This window comes from Stegostoma tigrinum, chromosome 5 (genome assembly GCF_030684315.1).
Source record: "Stegostoma tigrinum isolate sSteTig4 chromosome 5, sSteTig4.hap1, whole genome shotgun sequence".
In the NCBI taxonomy this organism is placed as follows: domain Eukaryota; kingdom Metazoa; phylum Chordata; class Chondrichthyes; order Orectolobiformes; family Stegostomatidae; genus Stegostoma; species Stegostoma tigrinum.
Genome location: NC_081358.1, coordinates 126,661,980 through 126,677,327, shown reverse-complemented (window position 1 = coordinate 126,677,327; position 15,348 = coordinate 126,661,980). Strand labels below are relative to the sequence as shown.

The 15,348-nt window shown below is 45.1% G+C and overlaps 1 protein-coding gene across 3 annotated transcripts in view; it reads left to right on the top strand.

Moving 5' to 3' along the window:
- Window positions 1-5,490, top strand: part of ttc39c (tetratricopeptide repeat domain 39C) — a 111,191-nt gene extending 105,701 nt beyond the window's left edge. For all 3 annotated transcript variants that reach the window (XM_048529948.2, XM_048529951.2, XM_048529950.2), the window contains one exon: window positions 3,433-5,490. In XM_048529948.2, the coding sequence (XP_048385905.1) occupies window positions 3,433-3,522 (90 nt within the window). In that variant the 3' untranslated portion in view covers window positions 3,523-5,490. The remainder of the gene's footprint in view (window positions 1-3,432) is intronic.
- Window positions 5,491-15,348: the final 9,858 nt, after the last annotated feature.

The window sequence follows — 15,348 nt, the reverse complement described above, 5'->3', positions numbered from 1 at the left end:
CCAGTGGAGAACATTCCATCATTTTCCTGATGTGCCTTGTAGAGGGGATAAATAGGCTTTGGACAGTTAAGAGGTCAACTACTTGGTGCAGAATTCCTCACGCCTTGTAGCCACTGTATTTATATGGTGATAATAAAATGTGAGGCTGGATGAACACAGCAGGCCAAGCAGCATCTCAGGAGCACAAAAGCTGACGTTTCGGGCCTAGACCCTTCATCAGAGAGGGGGATGGGGAGAGGGAACTGGAATAAATAGGGGGAGAGAGGGGGAGGCGGACCGAAGATGGAGAGTAAAGAAGATAGGTGGAGAGAGCATAGGTGGGGAGGTAGGGAGGGGATAGGTCAGTCCAGGGAGGACGGACAGGTCAAGGAGGTGGGATGAGGTTAGTAGGTAGATGGGGGTGCGGCTTGGGGTGGGAGGAAGGGATGGGTGAGAGGAAGAACCGGTTAGGGAGGCAGAGACAGGTTGGACTGGTTTTGGGATGCAGTGGGTGGTGGGGGGAAGAGCTGGGCTGGTTGTGTGGTGCAGTGTGGGGAGGGGACGAACTGGGCTGGTTTTGGGATGCGGTGGGGGAAGGGGAGATTTTGAAGCTGGTGAAGTCCACATTGATACCGTTGGGCTGCAGGGTTCCCAGGCGGAATATGAGTTGCTGTTCCTGCAACCTTCGGGTGGCATCATTGTGGCACTGCAGGAGGCCCATGATGGACATGTCATCTAAGATGACATCCCTTCCTCCCACCCCAAGCTGCACCTCCATCTCCTACCTACTAACCTCATCCCACCTCCTTGACCTGTCCGTCTTCCCTGGACTGACCTATCCCCTCCCTACCTCCCCACCTATACTCTCCTCTCCACCTATCTTCTTTTCTCTCCATCTTCGGTCCGCCTCCCCCTCTCTCCCTATTTATTCCAGAACCCTCACCCCATTCCCCTCTCATGAAGGGTCTAGGCCCGAAACGTCAGCTTTTGTGCTCCTGAGATGCTGCTTGGCCTGCTGTGTTCATCCAGCCTCACATTTTATTATCTTGGAATTCTCCAGCATCTGCAGTTCCCATTATCTCTGTATTTATATGGTGACTGGTTTGGCTTCTGGGAATGGTATCCCTAACAACAATTGCTGGAGCCCCAGCTGTCAATATTAAGGATGTTTAACTGAAGGGGATGGTAGGTTTGAGATTCAGATTTAGGTTTAAGTTTTATTGTCATGTGTACTCAAGGACTGGGTACAAGAGTACAGTGAAAAGCGTAGTGTGTTGACATACAGCGCCATCTATGGTACAAAGAAGCTTGGTACAAAATCTTAGTTACAGAAGTAGAAAAATAAGGGAATAAATTAAAAAGTTCATCACTACAGTCTTCTTAGTATAAAAGTAGAAAATGAAGAAAGTTTAAAAAGTCAAACACCACAGTCCTTTCTTAAGCCGTGAGTCTGCAGATGCTCCAGGCTGGGCTTTTCCTAAGAGGGCTCAGTCTCCCCGGCACTAGGGTGGACTAAGACCCGCCTGTGTTCGCCAGCTGCCCTTGCCACTAATTACTGCTGCTGTCCATTGGGCATGCCTGTTCTCACCAGCACTCACAAGGCTATCACCACTGACTGTTGTCTGCCATCTTCGGCTGCTCCAGGCCCATGCTGGGCCATCACCACTGCCATGCTCTGTTACCCCGTTAGCTGCCTTGCTACACAATCTCACTCCAGCATTACTCCGGACACTGATGAAGCCACAATGCTACCTTGTGTCCAACTGTCAAAGCTGGTTAGACCCTCTGTTATTGGAAATCAACAGTGCGGGGTCTTGCGTGGCGCAAATGTTACTTGCCCTTTACAACTTGATTTAGCATCACTTTGGTACTGTGATAGGGGAAGAATTCGGATTGGAGGGATTTATCAATTGAGTTCTGGAAAAGAAGTTTTAAAAAACACATTTTGGAAGTGAAAACACAGTCAAGACCCTCAAAAAGAAAAGGGATGCTGGGGATTTTCAAGGACAGAGGAAGAAACCAAGGGGATTTTTTTGTTTTGAGGAAAGTTTGATAACTACAGATTTAAAGGAAAGGGTGAGAGCAAACCATTTACAATATTGGTTAATGTGGGCATCAGGAGGGTAAGTTCGATTGTCAGATCAGTGGAAATAGAATTGAGGGATCAAGAGATGGATTGTCTTGAACAGGTGGACTTAGTGAGCATGGGAATAGATGGGAAAGGAAATTTGGAAAATACATAGGAAAGAACACGGAGTAGGAGTACTAGATAATTTTTGAAATTTGTGTAAACTTGCTGGCCCAAATAGCCATCTTCTTTTCTGTACAGTTCTGTGAATGAAAGATCATTCAGATCTATTCCTTACCAGCTGTAAGGTCATTGTCTTCCAATGATGTACATTTGCAGGATCCGGTCCTCCACACACAAGTTTTTAGAATCGTGGAATTATTCAGTATAGAATCGGTCATTTGGCCCTTAGAGTCCACACTGACAAAAGCCACTGTAAATCTGCACTCGTCCCATTTACCCTCACTAGGCCCAAAGCCTTGAATGTTATGACAAATCAAGTGCTTGTCTAATTACTTTTTAGAAGTTTCTCACCTCTACTACCCTCCCATCAGCGCATTCCAGATTCCCATCACCCTCTCAAATCCCCTCCAAACTCCCTGCCTTTCACCTTTGAAATTATGCCCTCTTATTACTGACCCTTCAACTAACCCTAACTCTCAACCTTTCCATATATTTACCAAGCTTTTCCTAGCCACAATCAGTTCTGAAGACAGGTCACTGAACCTGAAACATTAACTCTGCTTTCCTTCCACAGATGCTGCCAGACCTCCTAAGTTTTTCCAGAAATTTCTGTTTGTATTCACCCTGTCCATGCCACTCATATTTTACACACCTCTGTTACGCCTTCTCTGTTCTAAAGAAAACAATCTGAGCTTATGCAGCCTCTAATCATAGTTAAGATGCGCAGGCATCATCCTGGTGAATCTCCTTTATGTCTCTTCCAGTAAATCACATCCTGTTCAACTGTGTGTCAGGGTTAGGAGATAAACCTTTCACTTGAACATTTTTAATCTAGGTATTTCATGGGACCCATGTTAGATTGAGTTCCTTCTGGCTTCCAGTATCCTCAGACAATTGGTTCTTGCTGGTATGCATATATTTAATGTTCTAACTGGACAGTTTCAGAATGAGATTAGAGAACACAATTTTTGAAATCTTGAAGTAACTTTTAAACTTACACCATGCAAAACAGAGGCAAGTTAGTTATTTCTGAATATTCAGTGTTTACTTCTAATTATTTAATTCTGTGTCTGTGGATGCACCTTAGGTGACTTTACATTAATATCAATATATGATTGAATTTAAGCTGTCTTCAGCAGATGTTGGTGATTCAGAAAATTCATGTTATGCCTGTCAGTTAATTCTCATTTTCTTCTCTGCAGGAAGAGTTTTCTGGTTATGATTTTGAAAACCGTCTTCATGTGCGTATTCATACTGCGTTAGCATCATTGAAAGACGCTATTCCACAGTGATCTTTGCCAAATAGAAGTCCTCTTCAGTGCATATGTGATTGAACACAATCTGTTCCTGCACTTTATGCTGTAACTACATGGCAAAGGCAATAGTGGTTGGCCTGAGCTCATGAAGGCTGCCTTAAACCTAAGCATGTAGAATGTCTTTGGATGCATAGGGGCAGTTTCGCTGATAAATAAGATGCATTGAAGCTGTTGCTTCTTCATTTATAGGTAGTTAAATAGAAGCAGGCTTAGGGATTCCAAGGATTATCAAGTGGCCTTGCTTTTTTTCCCCAGTTTGATTGCAGTTCAACTGACACCTAACTGTAATATCAGTGCAGTTTAACAAAGCACAGAACTCATTTACATCACTTGGACAGATTCTGAATGTGCTTTGTTTAAGGTAGCAGAAGGTCAGGAAGGAAAAAGTGTTCATGGCTTTTGCCTGTTAATAGCCATATTTTTGTTGCACTAATTATATTTTTAATTTGCTGAGATTTTACACCACCGTTATTTTCAGATATGTAAAATATTGTTAGCACTTTTTAAATTCTCTTTTATATCAGACCCCACAGAACACCAGCAGCAAAGGACTTGAGTTCATTTCTGCTCAGGGTCATTTGTTAATTATGAATGAAAGGTGCAGTATCTGCAAGGTCTTTTTATTTAAAAGCTTCTTCAAACCTGTGATGCCGCTACACTAAGATGTTCTTTGAGATCTTCTGGTATACTTTTTAAACAAAAAATCCAAATACCTCAGTTGTAGATCAGATGCAAGAGAAACAAAATAAGTTGTAAAAATTCATACATTTTTAAAGGAAATCTTGAAAACAAGATAATGGACAAATGAAATTGTCTTGTAGCATCTCAGCATCTCTTTATCTACTGGTCGTTTTTTTGTCATATGATGGTATTCGTATCTGCTCTTAACAGGGTAAGTAAGATTTCATCCTATTAGATGATGCCTATGCTATATTTATCAATGGACCATTATCTGGGAGATGAGAGCCACTGAATAAGAACATAAACTGGATGCAGATATCATCTGAAAATACTACCATGTTTGGTGTTAAAATGTATTTTTTTTAAAAAAGTTCTGAGGCACGATCTAATAGTAATAAAATCACAAATAACATGGCTCCTGAATTCTACATAACCTTATGTGGCTTGTCCAACAGCCGTGAATGTTTATTGCACCAGGTTTCCCCGCTTCCTAAAGCTGTTGACTCTTTGCTGCGTTATGATTCCATAGGCACTGGTTGCCGGCTGATACCTTGTCCAACTGGCACAGACGTGAGGTCTTTCTGTTTGACTAAGCAGCTCACCTGAACTGTTGCTGGTTATGTTGGATTATTTATTTATTTCTGAATTTTCAGGTTGTTACTCAGCAAATAATTTTATTCGTGATTTAGAGCCTTGTCCTGTGTTTCTAAACTTAAGATCGTGGGATTTAAGTCCCCTTACTTAGATAGTAGTATAATTCTATAATGTGGCAATTTCTGTTTTATTTGAACAGTAAAATTAAATAACTGAGTTGTCTGACATGAGTAATGTAATAAACTAAATGTGAATCTTCTGATTTGATTATATTGGAGAATGTTACCAACAGTTTTGCTCTGGTACACACGTTACTCAGGGGACGGAAAGTTTTGAAATTACAAAAATGTTAATGAACTGATGTAAGTTATTCAATGGTTTAATGTGTCCCTGGTTGTAGTAACAGTATTTCATAAACAGAGGAACTTGCAATTGACAAGTGACTTGATTCTAGGAAGATCTAGGACTTATAAATGTTCTGCCTACCTATCGCTCACTGTTACTGTAATGCTGTTTAAGACTGGGATTGAGAACTGAGTCTTTTCATTGTGTACAAGTGGAAATGTTGACTAACTGGATGGTGAGGAAAACTCATTGTATTTTTCACTCTGTAGACTGCTATTACTCTGCTGTATTAAAAAAAACACATCCATATGCATTGTGATTTATTCCAAAAAATATTGCAATTTCTGTATTCGATTACTTTATTTAAAAGACATTTGCACAGGTACATGAATGGGAAAGGTTTAGAGAGATATGGGCCAAATTCAGGCAAATAGGACTAGGTTCAGTTTAGGAAACCTGATCAGCGTGGATATGTTGGGCTAAAGGATTTGATTCTATGCTGTATGATTCTGACTCTGTACATCTAGAAAATGGATGGTTATAACATATATGAACATAGAAAATAATTTGATTTAATTTATTTGATTTATTTATTGTCACATGTACTGAAATATAGTGAAAAGCTTTGTTTACGAGCGGTACAGGCAGATCATATTAAGCAAAGGATGTACAGATCAAAAAGACTTCGGCAAAGGCACACAGGTTGCATTGCATAGCGCATGTGCTATGCGCGATCAACGTTAGCAAGATCAGCATTATTTAGGCTGGAGAGTCCATTCAGCAGTCTGACAACTGCCAGGAAGAAGCTGTTCCTCAACCTGCTGTTGTGTGTGTTCAGACTTCTATATCTTCTGCCTGATGGAAGAGGCTGTAGGAGATCATTACCGGGGTGCAATGGGTCTTTGATGTTGACTGCCTTTCTGCAGTAGCAAGCCATGTAAATAGAATCCATGGATGGAAGGTTGGCTTCTGTGATGGCCTGGGTTGATTATGGTCTAGGCTGTGTACACCTTCTGTAGTTTCTTATTGTCCTGGGCAGAGCAGTTGCTGTACCAAGCCATTATGCTTTTAATTGTGCATCTGTAGACGTTGGTGATGATCCTTATGGACATACTGAGTTTCCTGAGCTGCCTGAGGAAGAAGCGGAGGAGTTGTGCCTTCTTAACTATCGCATCTACGTGGCATGTCCAGGACGAGTTGTCAGTTATCGTCACTGCAAGAAAGTTGATGCTCTTCACTCTGTGTCATTTTTGTTGATGTAGATGGGAATGTGTTCTCCTCCTTTCTTTCTGAAGTCAATGATGAGTTCTTTAGTTTTGCTGACATTGAGAGAGAGGTTGTTCTCATTGCTCCACGTCACCAAACTCTCTCTCTCCCTTCTGTATTTTGATTCATTGTTCTTAGATATCTGTTCCACTACGGAGGTGTCATCAACAAACTTGTAGATGGCATTCATTCGGAATATGGCAACACAGTTGTAGGTGTACAGGGAGCACAGGAGGGGGCTGAAGACGCATCCTTGGGGGGCTCCGGTGTTGAGTGTTATTGTGAAGGAGTTGCGGTTACATATCCTCACTGATTGCAATCCGCTGGTCAGGAATTGGAGGACCCAGTTGCAGAGGGTAGAGCTGAGACCAAGGTCATGTAGTTTTGAGATCAGTCTGAAGGGGATAATGGTGTTGAAGGCAGAGTTGAGGTCACTGAGCAGGAGTCTGATGTAGGTATCTTTGATGTCTAGATGTTCCAGGGATGAGCACACGGCTAGGGATATGGCATCCTTTGTGGATGTCTTAAGTCATAGGCAAATCATAGGGGGTCGGGGCAGGTTGGGAGACAAGTTGATGTGGGCCATGAACAGCCTTTCAAAACACTACACAATTATTGAGGTCAGAGCCACTGGGCAATAGTCATTAAGACATGTTTACATGTGCTTTCTTAGGTACAGGGATAATGGTGGTTTTCTGCTTGTAGGAGGGAGAGGTTGAAGATGTTGGTGAATGTCTCTGCTCGTTGGTCCACACAGGATCTGAGTGCTCGGTCGGGGACACGATCCGGGCCTTTCACTTTCCTTGGGTTGACTCCTAGGAAGAGCAATCTGACATCTGCAGCAGTGAACAGATGTGCCTGGGGCTGTTGGGGCACGTGGCACCAGGGCCACTGGCATTCGGCTCAAACCGTGAATAGACAGCATTGAGCGCATCAGGGAGGGATGAGTCTTTGTCTGCTATCTTAGTCTGTTTCATTTTGTATCCCGTAATGTCTTTTAGTCCTTGTCATAGGTGGCAGGAGTCTGTTTGGTAGGTTTGAAAGAAATTTTGAAATATTTGACCAAAGTTTAGGGTGGAAGTTCAGTATATTAAACTGTTGTTTCGAACCATTGTATTGTTATACCTCGAATATTCCATTGGACAAGATTCAACATTATATTTGTTTAAAAAAAATGTATTCACACATGACTCTCTCTTGCCTGGGTTTCTGATTCAATAGACCCATAATTTTACAAACGTGTGAATGAGGAGCAGGAGTAGGCTATTGGACCATTCAAGCCTGCTCCACTATTCACTTTAGATCATGGCTGATCTGTTTGTGCTTCAAATTCCAATTTCCATCTATCCCTGATAACCTTTGATTCCTTTGCCCAACTATAATCTATCTATTTTGCATTAAATATATTCAAAACTTTAACCTCTGCCACCTTCTGAGGTACTGTTTCCACATCATATCTCTGATCGAAAAGATTTCTCCTCATCTCTGTACTAAAACAGCAACTGCTAATGTTAAGTGTCCCCTAGTTCTGGACTTGTCCACAAAAAGAAATTCTTTCTACATTCACTTTGTCAAGATGATTCAGTATCTTGTAAACTTCAATCAAATCAACTCATTCTTTTAAACTTGAGTGCAAAACATGTCCAGTCAGACAAATCTTTCATCGTAAGACCACAAACTAGTATACAACTAGTATACAAATGTTTGATTATTTGCTCTCTGTAAATGGACATTGCATTGGCAATAGGATATCCCTTTAGACAGGATAATCCTGCGAGTAGCATTTGTGGAAAAAGTTAAATAATTGCTTTGGCATTTGATTGGGAGATTGAACAAGTTGACATAATATTCAAGAATAATGAAATAGGGGCATTTAAACTAAACAGATCAACTGTGAGAATAGAACCTCTAGTTCATATGATTACACAATGTAGAGCTGGAGGAACATAGCAGGCCGGGCAACATCAGGGGAAACAGGAAAGTTGACATTTTTGGTTGGGACCCTTCTTCAGAAAAGGGGGAAGGGGAAGGGAACTAGGAAATTAATAGAGAAAGGAGAGGGTGGAGCTGGTGAAGGTAGGTGGGATGGTGATAGGTGAGTGCAGATATGCAGTGGTGGGGATTGGTCAGTTAGGTGGGAGGAGCAGAAAGGTGGGAAAGATTGTGTCAGGTGAAGGAAGTGGGGATGAGAGAGAGGGTTGGTCATGGGATGAGGCCAGGTGTGGGGAGATGTTGAAACTGGTAAAGTCCACATTTAGGCCAAGATAATAAAATGTGAGGCTGGATGAACACAGCAGGCCAAGCAGCATCTCAGGAGCACAAAAGCTGACGTTTCAGGCCTAGACCCTTCATCAGAGAGGGGGATGGGGAGAGGGAACTGGAATAAATAGGGAGAGAGGGGGAGGCGGACCGAAGATGGAGAGTAAAGAAGATAGGTGGAGAGGAGAGTATAGGTAGGGAGGGGATAGGTCAGTCCAGGGAAGACAGACAGGTCAAGGAGGTGGGATGAGGTTAGTAGGTAGATGGGGGTGCGGCTTGGGGTGGGAGGAAGGGATGGGTGAGAGGAAGAACAGCTTAGGGAGGCAGAGACAGGTTGGACTGGTTTTGGGATGCAGTGGGGGGGGAGGGGGGGGGGGAAGAGCTGGGCTGGTTGTGTGGTGCAGTGGGGGGAGGGGACGAACTGGGCTGGTTTAGGAATGCAGTAGGGGAAGGGGAGATTTTGAAACTGGTGAAGTCCACATTGATACCATTAGGCTGCAGGGTTCCCAGGCGGAATATGAGTTGCTGTTCCTGCAACCTTCGGGTGGCATCATTGTGGCAGTGCAGGAGGCCCATGATGGACATGTCATCTAGAGAATGGGAGGGGGAGTGGAAATGGTTTGCGACTGAGAGGTGCAGTTGTTTGTTGCGAACTGAGCGGAGGTGTTCTGCAAAGCAGTCTCCAAGCCTCCGCTTGGTTTCCCCGATGTAGAGGAAGCCACACCGGGTACAGTGGATGCAGTATACCACATTGGCAGATGTGCAGGTGAACCTCTGCTTAATGTGGAATGTCATTCTTGGGGCCTGGGATAGGGGTGAGGGAGGAGGTGTGGGGGCAAGTGTAGCATTTCCTGCGGTTGCAGGGGAAGGTGCTGGCTGTGGTGGGGTTGGAGGGCAGTGTGGAGCGAACAAGGGAGTCCCGGAGAGAGTGGTCTCTCCGGAAAGCAGACAAGGGTGGGGATGGAAAAAATGTCTTGGGTGGTGGGGTCGGATTGTAAATGGCGAAAGTGTCGGAGAGTGATGCGTTGTATCCGGAGGTTGGTAGGGTGGTGTGTGAGAACGAGGGGGATCCTCTTAGGGCGGTTGTGGCGGGGGCGGGAGGTGTTGCGGGTAATACGGGAGACGTGGTCAAGGGCGTTCTCGATCACTGTGGGGGGGAATGTTGCGGTCCTTGAAGAACTTGGACATCTGGGATGTGCGGGAGTGGAATGTCTTATCGTGGGAGCAGATGCGGCGGAGGCGGAGGAATTGGGAATAGGGGATGGAATTTTTGCAGGAGGGTGGGTGGGAGGAGGTGTATTCTAGGTAGCTGTGGGAGTCGGTGGGCTTGAAACGGACATCAGTTACAAGCTGGTTGCCTGAGATGGAGACTGAGAGGTCCAGGAAGGTGAGGGATGTGCTGGAGATGGCCCAGGTGAACTGAAGGTTGGGGTGGAAGGTGTTGGTGAAGTGGATTAACTGTTCGAGCTCCTCTGGGGAGCAAGAGGCGGCGCTGATACAGTCATCAATGTACCGGAGGAAGAGGTGGGGTTTGGGGCCTGTAGGTGCGGAAGAGGGACTGTTCCACGTAACCTACAAAGAGGCAGGCATAGCTGGGGCCCATGTGGGTGCCCATGGCCACCCCCTTAGTCTGTAGGAAGTGCAACCGCAGGAAATGCTACACTTGCCCCCACACCTCCTCCCTCGCCCCTATCCCAGGCCCCAAGATGACATTCCACATTAAGCAGAGGTTCACCTGCACATCTGCCAATGTGGTATACTGCATCCACTGTACCCGGTGTGGCTTCCTCTACATCGGGGAAACCAAGCGGAGGCTTGGAGACCGCTTTGCAGAACACCTTCGCTCAGTTCGCAACAAACAACTGCACCTCCCAGTCGCAAACCATTTCCACTTCCCCTCCCATTCTCTAGATGACATGTCCATCATGGGCCTCCTGCACTGCCACAATGATGCCACCCGAAGGTTGCAGGAACAGCAACTCATATTCCGCCTGGGAACCGTGCAGCCTAATGGTATCAATGTGGACTTCACTAGTTTCAAAATCTCCCCTTCCCCAACTGCATCCCTAAACCAGCCCAGTTCGTCCCCTCCCCCCACTGCACCACACAACCAGCCCAGCTCTTTCCCCCCCACCCACTGCATCCCAAAACCAGTCCAACCTGTCTCTGCCTCCCTAACTGGTTCTTCCTCTCACCCATCCCTTCCTCCCACCCCAAGCCGCACCCCCATCTACCTACTAACCTTATCCCACCTCCTTGACCTGTCCCCTCCCTACCTCCCCACCTATACTCTCTCCACCTATCATCTTTACTCTCCATCTTCGGTCCGCCTCCCCCTCTCTCCCTATTTATTCCAGTTCCCTCTCCCCATCCCCCTCTCTGATGAAGGGTCTAGGCCCGAAACGTCAGCTTTTGTGCTCCTGAGATGCTGCTTGGCCTGCTGTGTTCATCCAGCCTCACATTTTATTATCTTGGAATTCTCCAGCATCTGCAGTTCCCATTATCTCTCCACATTTAGGCCATTGGGTTCTAGGCTCCCAAGGCGGAATATGAGTTGCTACTCCAATAGTTTCCGAGTGTTGTCATTGTGACACTGGATGATTTGTGCCTGGAGCGTGTTGTTGTTTGTCACGTACAGAGCGTAGATGCTCTATGAAGTGATCTCCAAGCCTCCATTTGGTCTAACTTTTATATAGAAGAGGCCACATTAGGAGCAACGGATGCAATAGATCACACTGACTGATGTGCAGGTGAACCTCTATCTGATGTGAAGGGTTTGTTTGGTGCCTGGGATGGAGATGAGGGGAGAGGTGTAGGGCCAGGTGTAGCACTTCCTGCGGTTACAGGGAAAGGTCTTGGGGATGGTGGGGTGAGTGCGAAGCAGACGAGGGAGTCACTGAGAGAGTGATCCCTACGAAAGGCAGACTGGGGTGGGAGGGAAATATATCTTTGGTTGTGGGATCGGATTGCAGGTGGCAGGAGCGGTGAAGAATGATATGTTGAATTTGGAGGTTAGCAGGGTGATGTGTAGGACAAGGGGGTTCCTGTCATTGTTTATGTTGTAGGGGATGTGAGGGCAGAGGTGCAGGAAATGCAAGAGATGCAGTCGAGAGCATTTTTGGCCACCGAAGGGGGGGAAGTTGCAGTCCTTCAAATAAGAGGACATCTGGGAAGTTTGGGAGTGGAATGCCCTATCTCGGTAGCAAATGTGGCAGAGGCGGAGGAATTGGGAGTAGGGAATTGCATTCCTCCAGGAAGTTGGGTGAGAGGAGCTGTGGGAATCAGTGGGCTTGAAATAGATGCCTTGCTATCCCTAGTTCATTGGATCACATCTGCAAATTTCAAAGAATCCAGGAAAGAAATAGCAGGCATTGCTGCATATACTTAATCTGTTGGAAAAAAAATGTAGTGCCAGCCACTTTAATTAAAAAGGGGCTCAAAATGTGCCATCTTAATGTCAGTATTAGGTACACATTTAGAACAAATGAAAACAAAGGTCTGTGTGGTTAACCAGGAAAAAAAATATTGATTTCAAAAAGGAAAATAAACCTTGTGCAATTGAGATATAAGGTGGATATTAATGATGTAGAAAAAAAATTTATCTGGATTTTAAAAAAAACGAAAAGTTGTTTTCTTTCAGACTAAATTGAAAGATTATGAAGTCGGGGAACAGATTGGATTGTGAACTGGCTCTTAAATCCCATTATGCTAATTTCAGTTGGAACATGGAATGAATGACTTATTGTCATGTATATCTTTAGTAAGTAGTGAAAAGCTATCATTTGTCACCTGATTCAGCACTATTGAATAATTTAAGAAGAAGGAAAAACAGCTATAATTCAGAGAACCTGTCAGTCTTGAGATAGGTCAATACAATCAATGACACTTACATTGCCACTTCTCCTCCACTTTTGCGCCTCCTCCATCAATCTACCCCGTCTACGCTACCTTAATTTGAAAACTAGTGCCAGCCCTCAGTGTTTTCTACTCTAGGGAAAGCAACCTGGCCTTACCTCGGTAACACGGTGTAGAGCTGGATGAACACAGCAGGTCAAGCAGCATCAGAGGAGCACAAAAGCTGACGTTTCGCTTTCCTGCTCCTCAGATGCTGCTTGTCCTGCTGTGTTCATCCAGCTCTACACCGTGTTATCTCAGATTCTCCAGCATCTGCAGTTCCCACTATCTCTTAGTTTATCTAGCCTCTCTCTGTGCTCCATTCCAGCACCGTTGTGGTGAACCTCCTCTCCAGTGAAATCACATCCTATTGTCTGGTGGCTGTAGAGTTGTACACGGAAGAAGAAAAATTGCTGTTTCCCTTTCTACTGATGCTGCTAGATGTGTTGAGTTTCTCCAGCAACTCGTTTTCGTTTGTTTTAGATCTGCACTATTCGCAGTTCTTTGTCTAGTTTATATACAGTTGCATCGAAACTTCCCTGCTCCTGTGTTCGATGCCTGAACTAATAGAGGTTAGTAAAAGTGGGACCTTGTGCGCTAGCTCCAGCAGCAGATTTAAGGTGGAAATGGGACTGACTGCGCATAGCACTCCACCGCTGGGTCACGTGCCGGCTAGACGGGGCTGGGTCACGCAAGGACTCACGTGCCCCGGGGGGGAGGGCATTGTTCCGGCGGGATACATGTGCAGCGAGTCATGTACCCATTGGGGGCGGGGCTTGCGGCCACGTGTGCGTTGCGGGGCGCTGACGTGAACAATCTGCTGTGTGTTTTGAGGCTGCGCAGCCGGTTTATTTCCAAACGCGTTGAGCGTCTGCGAGAGGTGGTCGCCTACGGAAAGCCGGCTGGTCCACAGCGAGAGCAAACATAGCACAGTCAGAGGGAGAAGAGAGAACCTGCAGGAATTCGACAGGAATTCTCTACATCCCACAGCAAACACACCCCAATCAACTCAAATCCTCCCCCTCTCAGACACACACGACCCCGTCAAAAGGTGTTCACTGCCCTGATTGGTGAGTTCAGCTCGTGGGTGGGTCTGGGGATCACTTTGCAGTCATTTGGGATGTGGGTTGACTTTGCAGTGATTCGGCATCTGCATGTGCAAATTTCATTTTCTTTCAGAATCCGGGACTTAATGTGGTATTTGGTTGGAATCTTGTTTCACATTGCAGTGTGTTGGGCTAGGGGAGTTCGCATTGCAGCAAATTAGGATCTGGGTGGAGAGAGATAATGGGACCTGCAGATGCTGGAGAATTCCAAGATAATAAAATGTGAGGCTGGATGAACACAGCAGGCCAAGCAGCATCTCAGGAGCACAAAAGCTGACGTTTCGGGCCTAGACCCTTCATCAGAGATTTGGGTGGTCACTTTGCAGTGATTTGGGATTTGGAGGATAACATTGCAATATACTGATATCTGGTTTTATTATCTTGGAATTCTCCAGCATCTGCAGTTCCCATTATCTACTGATATCTGGGGTTGATTTACCATTGAATTCTGGGTGGTCACACTGCACTGATTTTGGTCTAGTTCACACATTTCAGTGAGATATAGTTGCAATGAATTGGAATCTGGAGGGTCGCTGCAAAGAGCTGGAATCAGTTGGTATCTAAGAATTCACTTTGCAATAGGTTATGGATATAAAAAGGATAACAACTTTGGATCTGGCAGTGCTGTTCGCAGCAAGTAACGATCCACATATCCACACCTGGTATGAAAGTCACAAAAGCTTGGGGTTTGGGGGTCACTTTGCAATGACCTGGAAATCTATAAGTCATTTTGCAATGAGTTAATATTTGGGAGCTTCGCATCAAATGAGCTGGAATCTGTGGGCTCACATTGTTGTGAACTAGGAATGCAATGAGTTGCGATTAGGGGCCAATATTGTATCTGGATATTCATATCGTAGTGAATGGAGTTCAACATCATAAGGAGTTTAGCACCCCAGATTCTAAATTTGCGAGGAATTGAAGTCTGGTAGTTGGGGTTGTACATTCTAGTGAAGTCGGACCTGGGAACCAGCTGCCAAAGAGTTGGGATCTGTGTGGTAACATTGCAAAATGTTAGCTTCTGGGTGTTGACATTGAGCAGGTTCACAGTGCAGTGTGTTAGAAACTGAAGATTCACTTTGCAATGAGATAGAATCTGGAGTTTTACATTGCAATGAAATGGATTCTAAAACTTATTATTGCAATGGATTGGGACCTGAGCATCTTACTGCAAAGAGTTGATGCCTGTGGGTTATATTGTGACGTGTTGTACTTTTTTATGCATTGAGGTGTAATGTAGGAGTCTCAGCACAGTGAGTTTAGGACTGAGGTTCATGCAATGTTGTGTGATTGGCAGCTGTACATAATTAGCTGTGGTCTGGAGGTTCTGTGCATTGTGCTGTGATCTGAGGGCATTGTTCATTGAGGTGAGATCCAGGTATTCCCATGCAGTGAGTTGGAATCTGAGTGTCCTATGCAAAGTGTGAAATAAGTTGGGATTGAAGGGCTCCTTTGCAGTGAGTTGAGATCTAAGGGTTCTCTGCAAGAAGTTGGGATCTGGTGGAGGGTCTGATGGAGGTTGTGCAATGAATTGATATCTGGTAGGTTGCACAATGGGTTAGGGTCCAAGGGGTCTTACGTTCCTTATGTCAGTGTCTGGGGATTGCTTTATAACGGTTGGGATCTGTGTGTTAATATTACTGCAAATCAGGACCTG